This window comes from Scyliorhinus canicula, chromosome 1 (assembly GCF_902713615.1).
Source record: "Scyliorhinus canicula chromosome 1, sScyCan1.1, whole genome shotgun sequence".
Taxonomy (NCBI): Eukaryota; Metazoa; Chordata; class Chondrichthyes; order Carcharhiniformes; family Scyliorhinidae; genus Scyliorhinus; species Scyliorhinus canicula.
The window spans coordinates 1,858,093-1,869,527 of record NC_052146.1 but is presented as its reverse complement, the minus strand read 5'-3'; the positions used below and the strand labels follow the sequence as shown (position 1 = coordinate 1,869,527).

At 49.7% G+C, this 11,435-nt stretch overlaps 1 protein-coding gene and 1 long non-coding RNA gene across 3 annotated transcripts in view; one reads left to right on the top strand and one right to left on the bottom strand.

Annotated features, from left to right (window-relative positions):
- Nucleotides 1–3,046: 3,046 nt before the first annotated feature.
- Nucleotides 3,047–10,798, bottom strand: LOC119967173. Its single transcript, XR_005460935.1, has 2 exons — nt 10,674–10,798; nt 3,047–3,178 (listed from the first exon to the last, which is right to left on the bottom strand). It is a non-coding gene; the product is annotated as an uncharacterized LOC119967173 (long non-coding RNA).
- tctn2 (tectonic family member 2) overlaps nt 10,769–11,435 on the top strand; it is a 66,343-nt gene continuing 65,676 nt past the window's right edge. For both annotated transcript variants that reach the window (XM_038798413.1, XM_038798326.1), the window contains exon 1: nt 10,769–10,899. In XM_038798413.1, the coding sequence (XP_038654341.1) occupies nt 10,806–10,899 (94 nt within the window). In that variant the 5' untranslated portion in view covers nt 10,769–10,805. The remainder of the gene's footprint in view (nt 10,900–11,435) is intronic.

Here is an 11,435-nt window from a genome sequence, read left to right as displayed (position 1 = left end):
AGATTTCCCTCTTTTGGTGGCTTAACCTAAATCTTAAGTTTGTAAGATAGGATTATCGGATCCGGTGTACCTAAACCCGTCACACCACTGGCTGCCCTGTGGCTGGCCCTCCGACCCCCTTGGGGTATTCCGTCTGGACTCCACCGCGGCCAACAGTTGGGCCAGGTTGGCATCACCGAAACGTGGGGCTGGTTTCCGCAGTGGCATGGCTGCGTGCTGTCTGCGGTTTGCTCTGTGGGATCGGTTTAAGAGCTGCTCCCCCTCGTTTTCGTGGAGCTGCCAAGCGCGGTCCAGGCGAATCAGCTGGCGGGACAGTCATTTGCGATGTAAAGCTTGTTGGGCATTATAAATGCTCTAATTAATGTTAGATACCGGTGACAGCCTCACCTTGTCGGCCGTCGGGGAACATCCGGCAGTTCCCGCTCGCTACCACACTTAGAAACATTTTGGTTAGATTACATCCCTCATCTGAAAGGTGGACTGGATATACAAGTCTAGATTATGCACTCATATACCTCCTCACTCTCAAGTAAGATTGCTACCCCAACTAGAGTCGACATTTAAGAGTTCCTGCCCATTATACAAACATACAAAATAGCAGAAGTAGGCCATTCGACCCTCGAGTCTGCTCCGCCATTCAATTAGATCATGACTAATCTGTTTGTGTTTAAAATTCCACAGTCCCATCTACCCCCAAATAACCTTGATTCTCTTGTCCACAAGCATCCATCTACCTCTCCCTTACAAATATTCAGTGACTCTACCATCACTGCCTTCTGAGGCAGAGGGTTCCAAAGTCCCACAACCATCGGAGAGAAATGATTTCTCCTCATCTCGCTCCTAAAATGGCAACACCTAATTTTAAAACAGAGACCCCCCCCCCCCCCCCAGTTCTGGACTCACCCACAAGAGGAAACATCCTTTCCACTTCCACTTTGTCAACACTCCTCAGGATCTTATAAACTTCAATCAAGTCACCCCTCACTCTACTGAACTCCAATTGAAACAAGCCTAGTTTTCCTAGCTTTCCTCGGAAGGTAACCCGTTTATTCCTGGCATCAACCTATTAAACTTCTGAATTACCTCCAAGTCAAATAAGGAGACCAAAGTTGTACACAGCGTATTCGAGATTTGGTCTCACTAATGCTCTGTATAACTGAACCATAACATCCTTACGTATATTTTCAATTCCTCTCATAATAAAAGATTAGCACTCCAACATTAGCCTTCATTACCTGCTGTGTCTGCATGCTAACCTTGTGACTCATGCAGTAGAATGCCTCTGCACCTTAGAATTCTGCAGCCATTTTCTGTTAAAATAATACTCTGTTCTTTTATTCTTCCTGCCAAAGTGAACAACTTCACATTCCCCCACGTTATACTCCATCCGCCAGATGTTTTTGCCCACTCACTCAACCTTTCGATATCCATCTGCAAACTCCTTAAGTCCTCTTCACAATATACTTTTCGATAAAATACATTCAGATTAGAGATACATTTTGAGAACTTCCTATTTATAGTTACAGAGCTAGCAACACTCTTTAGTCACTTTTTCTGCTGATCCGGGCAGGTAGTTAATAATTATTATTACTTTCACTGAATTAAAATAAACTATAGGAAAAAAACAAATGTACCTCCAGCAGGGCTCTCTGGTCCTTAATAAACTGGTTATGAACAGACTGGGGTGCTGTCATCATATCAGCAACACAAAGAGAATAGACGGGATCATTTTTGCACAAGAAAGATAAAGACAGTTGAATTCTAGTTTCTACATCATTTGCCATCCTTGAAACAGGACCCAAAGTACATTTTAACTTACGATCCATGGGTACAAAATACTGTTAGATCATCCGAAGGGAAACAGAGCAGGGCGAGGCTTGGGGCAAAGTGAAATACTGCTTCAGTGGGATGGGAGCAGGAATTTATCAGCAGGAAATCGGTTTGTTAATAAGATGGTTTTAACCGGATTTAACACGCACTCAACCAATTCCAAAGATTTGCCAACACTTTTTATTGGCGTTAAACATTACCCAAAGGATTAACAAGTAACAGCTTGTCCCTTTTATTTGCTTTGTGAGCCTGCTTTTTACTGAGAATCGGTGATTACATCTGATGAAAACATTGATCTTTCTCTGTGATATTCCTCACACAAGTAGATGAAATCAAAACTGCAACATTTAATGTTTGACTGAGTTATTTATATTTATTTTACAGGAGATTTTTCTTGTTTACTGAATGAATACAATAATTGATTCAATCCCCATCTGTCTGGAATAAAGCACAGGTTCAACCAGCTGGTGCGTTCTGTTAATGCCCAATGATCAGGCTTGGAACACAGCAGGAAGCCCGACAGCTCACTGATCTTATCAGTAGGTTTAACCTTAAGAACAAAATCAGCAGAGTGCGAAAACTACTTTGGTGCGACACAGATGAAGAAAGTAAGTGATGAAGGAATGTGATCTGACTGCTGGGTCTCACCTCGGGATGTATTAAATATTAATCTAGGTGCCCCCAGCTGGGAACCACGCACAGTAACTGGATCTCTTTGAAGCTTGAAGAACTGTAATCATCTCGGTTCCTTTGTCACTCTGTTCCAGTGTCACACCAGAAAAACACAAGATTATTACAGATTTGGATACAATACTCCAGTTGAGGCCAAACCAGTATTTTATAAAGGTCGATTATCACATATTTGATTTTGTACCCAATACCTCTATTTATAAGATCCTATTTGCCTTTTTAACTGCTTTCTCAACCTGCCTTGTCAACTTCAGTAACTTGTGCATGGCAAAGCTGTGGTGTGGTAGTAGTGTCACATACAAACAAGGAGCGGGCCATTCGGCCCCTTGAACCTGCTCCGCCATTTAATAGATCACGGCTGAACTGACAGTAACCTCAAATCTGTATCCCACTTACAGCACATGCCCCCTCCCCGGCCCTATCAATCCACCTCTAACTTTAAAATATTCAGACTCTATTTCCACTGCCTCTTGAGGAAGCGAGTTCCAAAGACTGTGTACCCTCGGAGAAATAATTTCTCTTTATCTCTCTCTTAAATGGGCGACTCTTTATTTTTTTAAGGGGCTTGCTTCTCCCACAAGGTGAAACATCTTCTCCACATCCACCCTGTCAACATCCCTCAGCATCTTGTATGTTTCAATCAGGTTGCCTCTTGTTCCTGTGAAAATGAAAGATAGAAATGGCAAGATTAGGGAACCATGGATGACGGGTGAAATTGTGAGACTAGCTAAGATGAAAAAGGAAGCATACATAGGATCGAGGCAACTCAAAACTGATGAAGCTTTGGAGGAATATCGGGAAAGTAGGACGAATCTCAAACGCGCAATAAAGAGGGCTAAAAGGGGTCATGAAATATCTTTGGCTAACTGGGTTAAGGAAAATCCCAAAGCCTTTTATTCGTATGTATGGAGCAAGAGGGTAACTAGAGAAAGGATTGGCCCACTCAAAGACAAAAGAGGGAATTTATGCGTGGACTCAGAGGAAATGGGTGAGATTCTTAATGAGTACTTTGCATCGGTATTTACAAAGGAGAGGGACAAGACGGATGTTGAGGCTAGGGATGGATGTTTAAATACTCTAGGTCAAGTTGTCATACGGAAGGGGAAGTTTTGGGTATTCTAAAAGATATTAAGGTGGACAAGTCCCCAGGACCGGATGGGATCTATCCCAGGTTACTGAGGGAAGCGAAGGTTGAAATAGCTGGGGCCTTAACAGACATATTTGCAGCATCCTTGAGCACGGGTGACGTCCCGGAGGACTGGAGAATTGCTAATGTTGTCCCTTTGTTTAAGAAGGGTAGCAGGGATAATCCAAGGAATTATAGACCTGTGAGCTTGACGTCAGTGGCAAACTGTTGGAGAAGATACTGAGGGATAGGATCTATTCACATCTGGAAGAAAATAGACTTATCAGTGATAGGCAGCATGGTTTTGTGCAGGGAAGGTCATGTCTTACAAACCTAATAGAATTCTTTGAGGAAGTGACAAAGTTAATTGATGAGGGAAGGGCTGTAGATGTCATATACATGGACTTCAGTAAGGCGTTTGATAAAGTTTCCCATGGCAGGTTGATGGAAAAAGTGAAGTCGTATGGGGTTCAGGGTGTACTAGTTAGATGGATGAAGAACTGGCTGAGCAACAGGAGACAGAGGGTAGTGGTGGTAGGGAGTGTCTCAAAATGGAGAAGGGTGACTAGTGGTGTTCCACAGGGATCCGTGCTCGGACCACTGCTGTTTGTGATCTACATAAATGACCTGGAGGAAGGTATAGGTGGTCTGATTAGCAAGTTTGCAGACGATACTAAGATTGGTGGAGTTGCAGACAGCGAGGAGGACTGTCAGAGAATACAACAAAATATAGATAGATTGGAGAGTTGGGCAGAGAAATGGCAGATGGAGTTCAATCCAGGCAAATGTGAGGTGATGCATTTTGGAAGATCAAATTTAAGAGCGGACTATATGGTCAATGGAAGGGTCTTGGGGAAAATTGATGTGCAGAGAGATCTGGGAGTTCAGGTCTATTGTACCCTGAAGGTGGCAATGCAGGTTGATAGAGTGGTCAAGAAGGCATACAGCATGCTTGCCTTAATCGGACGAGGTATTGAGTACAAGAGTTGGCAGGACATGTTACAGTTGTATAGGACTTTGGTTCGGCCACATTTGGAATACTGCGTGCAGTTCCGGTCGCCATATTACCAGAAGAAGGGGCTGGTTTAGCTCACTTAGCAGACCAAGCAGGCCAGCAGCACGGTTCGATTCCCGTACCAGCCTCCCCGAACAGGCGCCAGAATGTGGCGACTAGGGGCTTTTCACAGTAACTTCATTGAAGCCTACTCGTGACAATAAGCAATTTTCATTTCATTTCATGTGGATGCTTTGGAGAGGGTGCAGAGGAGGATGTTGCCTGGTATGGAGGGTGCTAGCTATGAAGAAAGGTTGAGTAGATTAGGATTGTTTTCGTTGGAAAGACGGAGGTTGAGGGGGGACCTGATTGAGGTCTACAAAATTATGAGAGGTATGGACAGGGTGGATAGCAACAAGCTTTTTCCAAGAGTGGGAGTGTCAGTTACAAGGGGTCACGATTTCAAGGTGAGAGGGGGAAAGTTTAAGGGAGATGTGCGTGGAAAGTTTTTTACGCAGAGGGTGGTGGGTGTCTGGAACGCTTTACCAGCGGAGGTGGTAGAGGCGGGCACGATAGCATCATTTAAGAGGCATCTAGACAGGTATATGAACGGGCGGGAACAGAGGGAAGTAGGCCTTGGAAAATAGGAGACAGGTTTAGATAAAGGATCTGGATCGGCGCAGGCTGGGAGGGCCGAAGGGCCTGTAACTGTGCTGTAATTTTCTTTGTTCTTTGTTTGTACTCTTCTAAACTCCAGCCGATACTAGCCTAGCCTAGAACATAGAACATTACAGCGCAGTACAGGCCCTTCGGCCCACGATGTTGCACCGTCCTGTGAAACCCTTCTAAAGTCCCTCTACACTATTCCCTTATCGTCCATATGCCTATCCAATGACCATTTGAATGAGTTTAGTGTTGGCGAGTCCACTACTGTTGCAGGCAAGGCATTCCACGCCCTTACTACTCTCTGAGTAAAGAACCTACCTCTGACATCTGTCCTATATCTATCTCCCCTCAATTTAAAGCTATGTCCCTTCGTGCTGAACATCACCATCCGAGGAAAAAGGCTCTCGATGTCCACCCTATCTAATCCTCTGATCATCTTGTATGCCTCAATTAAGTCCCCTCTTAACCTTCTCTCTAACGAAAACAGCCTCAAGTCCTTCAGCCTTTCCTCATATGATCTTCCCTCCATACCAGGCAACATTCTTGTAAATCTCCTCTGTACCCTTTCCAATGCTTCCACATCCTTCCTATAATGTGGCGACCAGAACTGCACACAATACTCCAAATGCGGCCGCACCAGAGTTTTGTACAACTGCAACATGACCTCATGGCTCCGAAACTCAATTCCTCTACCAATAAAAGCTAACACATCGTACGCCTTCTTAACAACCCTCTCAACCTGGGTGGCAACTTTCAGGGATCTATGGACATGGACACCGAGATCTTTCTGCTCGTCCACACTGCCAAGAATCTTACCATTAGCCCAGTACTCTGCCTTCCTGTTATTCCTTCCAAAATGAATCACCTCACACTTTTCTGCATTAAACTCCATTTGCCACCTGTCAGTCCAGCTCTGCAGCTTATCTATGTCCCTCTGTAACTTGTAACATCCTTCTGCACTGTCCACAACTACACCGACTTTAGTGTCATCTGCAAATTTACTCACCCATCCTTCTACGCCCTCCTCCAGGTCATTTACAAAAATGACAAACAGCAACGGCCCCAAAAAAGATCCTTGTGGCACACCACTAGTAACTGGACACCAGTCAGAGCATTTCCCATCAACCACCACTCTTTGTTTTCTATCAGCTAGCCAATTTCTGATCCAAACTGCTAAATCACCCTGAATCCCATGCCTCTGTATTTTCTGCAATAGCCTACCGTGGGGAACCTTATCAAACGCTTTACTGAAATCCATATACACCACATCAATTGCTTTATCCTCATCCACCTGTTTGGTCACCTTCTCGAAGAACTCAATGAGGTTTGTGAGGCACGACCTACCCTTCACAAAACCATGTTGACTATCTCTAATCAAATTATTCCTTTCCAGATGATTATACATCCTATCTCTTATAAACCTTTCCAAGACTTTTCCCACAACAGAAGTAAGGCTCACTGGTCTATAGTTACCGGGGTTATCTCTACTCCCCTTCTTGTACAAGGGGACAACATTTGCTATCCTCCAGTCCTCTGGCACTATTCCTGTAGACAAAGTTGACTTAAAGATCAAAGCCAAAGGCTCAGCAATCTCCTCCCTAGCTTCCCAGAGAATCCTAGGATAAATCCCATCCGGCCCAGGGGACTTATCTATTTTCACACTTTCCAGAATCGCTAACACCTCCTCCTTATGAACCTCAAGCCCTTCTAGTCTAGTAGCCTGTATCTCAGTATACTCCTCGACAACTTTGTCTTTTTCCTGTGTGAATACGGACGAAAAATACTCATTTAGCACCTCTCCTATCTCCTCGGATTCTACGCACAACTTCCCACTATTGTCCTTGACTGGCCCTACTCTTACCTTAGTCATTCTCGACTCGCTAGCACGTGGCACGGGTAACAACCCAGAGATAATAACTCTGTCTGTTCTAGCTCTAAGTTTCCACCCTAGCTCCCTGAATTCCTGCCTTACATCCCTATCCCTTTTCCTACCTATGTCGTTGGTACCTATGTGGACCACGACTTGGGGCTGCTCCCCCTCCCCCTTAAGGATCCCGAAAACACGATCTGAGCCTGTTCAAACCTTCCTCACAAAATAACCCATTTCAATTGACTCTGGCTATAAAATAATTAATAATAATCTTTATTAGTGTCACAAGTAGGCTTACTGCAATGAGGTTACTGTGAAAATCCCCGAGTCGCCACATTCCGGCGCCTGATCGGGTACACAGAGGGAGAATTCAGAATGTCCAATTCACCTAACAAGCACATCTTTCGGGACTTGTGGGAGGAAACCAGAGCACCCGGAGGAAACCCACGCAGACACGGGGAGAACGTCCAGACTCCACGCAGTGACCCAAGCCAGCAATCGAACCTGGCAACCTGGAGCTGTGAAGCAGCATTGCAAACCGCTGTGCTACCATACCGAATGGGAGCCGAGCAGAATAGTCCCGGCTGGACCGAAAAGAGACTGTGTAAATAGTTGTTTATTAATAATAACATGTTTCTTTCTGATTCTCTTTGCGTTTACTCTGTGGCCACTAAATTGGCGACAAGGGTAAAAGTGGAGCTACAGGCGGCACTGCTAACCTTTGGAAGCAGGGTCATCTCTACTCATACTGCTGGAGTAAGGTTTGCACTGATTTCAAAATAACGCTCTTTGGGAGACTGGATGAGTTTGATGGTAGCGTAGAAGATTGGGTGCAATGCCCAGGGTGTATGTGCTACTTTTTTAGGGCTAAAGCTACAAGTGGAGATGAACGACAGAGAGTAATACTCTTGACTGCCTGTGCAGCCCCACCTTCAGCGTGATCAAGAGCCTCACGTACCCCGCAGACCCGGACTTCAAGACCTTTGAGGAGCTGGTAATGCGAGTAGCAAACCAGTATGACCCCAAGCCATCGGCCATTGTGAAACAGACGGCAGGGGAGCTTGCTACCAAGTTCTTACTTAACGTGTTTGAAGAAACTAGCTGAGTATTGATATAATGGCCCTTCCCTGCCAAAGATGCTACAGGACCGATTGGTCTGTGGCGGAAACAAGATAGCGACCAAACAAAAGTTACTGGTCGAGTCATTGCTAGATCTGAAGGAAGCCATGGAAATCTCCCTTTCGATGAAAGTGCAGAGAAGGGGGTGCAGGAATTCCAGAGGATGGAAGTGAACAGTGCAGAACGTGCCCTCTCCTGTCATATGGCACCGCCCAAAATGGTAACCCAGAGCCCCACCCTGGACCAATCACCACCGAGGTCAGGTCTAATGGTCTAAGACTGAGTCAGCAAGGCAGGATATGTCGACTGAAGGTGGGCCATCCCAGGTGACGCAGGGCGTGCGGCGGAGAGGCCGCAGGGAGCGGAAACCGCAGAGCAGCCTACAAACCCACCGCCCCACCCTCTGACAGTGCAGGATTGCCTCAGTACTGACCCTCTGACAGTGCAGGATTGCCTCAGTATTGACCTTCTGACAGTGCAGCGCTCCCTCAGCACTGCGCCTCTGACAGTGCAGCACTCCCTCAGTACTGACCCTCTGACAGTGCGGCACTCCCTCAGTACTGACCCTCTGACAGTGCAGCACTCCCTCAGTACTGACCCTCTGACAGTGCGGCACTCCCTCAGTACTGACCCTCTGACAGTGCAGCAGTCCCTCAGTACTGACCCTCTGACAGTGCGGCACTCCCTCAGTACTGACCCTCCGACAGTGCAGCACTCCCTCAGTACTGACCCTCTGACAGTGCAGCACTCCCTCAGTACTGACCCTCTGACAGTGCAGCACTCCCTCAGTACTGACCCTCTGACAGTGCGGCACTCCCTCAGTACTGACCCTCCGACAGTGCAGCACTCCCTCAGTACTGACCCTCTGACAGTGCAGCACTCCCTCAGTACTGACCCTCTGACAGTGCAGCACTCCCTCAGTACTGACCCTCTGACAGTGCGGCACTCCCTCAGTACTGACCCTCTGACAGTGCAGCACTCCCTCAGTACTGACCCTCTGACAGTGCAGCACTCCCTCAGTACTGACCCTCTGACAATACGGCACTCCCTCAGTACTGACCCTCTGACAGTGCAGCACTCCCTCAGTACTGACCCTCTGACAGTGCGGCACTCCCTCAGTACTGACCCTCTGACGGTGCAGCACTCCCTCAGTACTGACCCTCTGGCAGTGCAGCCTTCCCTCAGTACTGACCCTCTGACAGTGCAGCGCTCCCTCAGTACTGACCCTCTGACAGTGCGGCACTCCCTCAGTACTGACCCTCTGACAGTGCGGCCCTCCCTCAGTACTGACCCTCTGACAGTGCAGCGCTCCCTCAGTACTGACCCTCTGACAGTGCAGCCTTCCCTCAGTACTGACCCTCTGACAGTGCAGCGCTCCCTCAGTACTGACCCTCTGACAGTGCAGCACTCCCTCGGTACTGACCCTCTGACAGTGCGGCACTCCCTCAGGACTGACTCCCTGACAGTGCGGCACTCCCTCAGTACTGACCCTCTGACAGTGCGGCACTCCCTCAGTACTGACCCTCTGACAGTGCGGCACTCCCTCAGTACTGACCCTCTGACAGTGCAGCGCTCCCTCAATACTGACCCTCTGACAATGCGGCACTCCCTCAGTACTGACCCTCTGACAGTGCAGCACTCCCTCAGTACTGACCCTCTGACAGTGCAGCACTCCCTCAGTACTGACCCTCTGACAGTGCAGCGCTCCCTCAGTACTGACCCTCTGACAGTGCGGCACTCCCTCAGTACTGACCCTCTGACAGTGCGGCTCTCCCTCAGCACTGACCCTCTGACAATGCGGCACTCCCTCAGTACTGACCCTCTGACAGTGCATTACTCCCTCAGTACTGACCCTCTGACAGTGCGGCGCTCCCTCAGTACTGACCCTCTGACAGTGCAGCGCTCCCTCAATACTGACCCTCTGACAGTGCGGCACTCCCTCAGGACTGACCCTCCCACAGTGCAGCTCCCTCAGTACTGACCCTCTGACAGTGCAGCGCTCCCTCAGTACTGACCCTCTGACAGTGCGGCGCTCCCTCAGTACTGACCCTCTGACAGTGCAGCGCTCCCTCAATACTGACCCTCTGACAGTGCGGCACTCCCTCAGTACTGACCCTCTGACAGTGCAGCACTCCCTCAGTACTGACCCTCTGACAGTGCGGCACTCCCTCAGTACTGACCCTCTGACAGTGCGGCACTCCCTCAGTACTGACCCTCTGACAGTGCAGCGCTCCCTCAGTACTGACCCTCTGACAGTGCAGCACTCCCTCAGTACTGACCCTCTGACAGTGCGGCACTCCCTCAGTACTGACCCTCTGACAGTGCAGCACTCCCTCAGTACTGACCCTCCCACAGTGCGGCTCTCCCTCAGTACTGACCCTCAGGTCCAGCCGGTTGAAGTTGTCCCGGTTTCCATCGCAACCGGCCGTGATTGATGGCGGGCTGTGATTGGTTTGTGCGACGCACGGGCCAATGAGCGGCCTCCTTGTTGCGGGGTGCCAGCGCGGGGAATGCGAGCGATGGGCCGCCGGCTGCCGTCCCCAGCCTGGATTCTCCTCAGCGCCTGCTGCAGCCTCCTGTTGGGGCTGGGCCGCGGCCGCCTGGGTGAGGAGTGGTTACAGCCGGCGGAGCGGGTGCGGGGGGACGGGGGATCGGGACGGGTGGTCGGTGGGCCGACGGGAACTGTAAGGAGGTGGGTATGGGATAGGTAGGGGAGATCCGGGGGGGGGGGGGGAGGGAGAGATCCGGGGGGGGGGGGGGGAGATCGGGGGGGGGGGGGGGGGGTAGGGAGAGATCGAGGGGGGGCGGGAGGTAGGGGAGATCGGGGGGGGGGCAGGGGAGATGGGGGGGCGGGAGGTAGGGGAGATCGGGGGGGGGAGGTAGGGGAGATCGGGAGGGGAGATGGGGGGGGGGGAGATCGGGGGGGGGGGTAGGGGAGATCGGGGGGGGTAGGGGAGATCGGGGGGGTGGGGGAGATCGGGGGGGTGGGGGAGATCGGGGGGGGTGGGGGAGATCGGGGGGGTGGGGGAGATCGGGGGGGGTGGGGGAGATCGGGGGGGTGGGGGAGATCGGGGGGGTGGGGGAGATCGGGGGGGTGGGGGAGATCGGGGGGGTAGGGGAGATCGGGGGGGTAGGGGAGA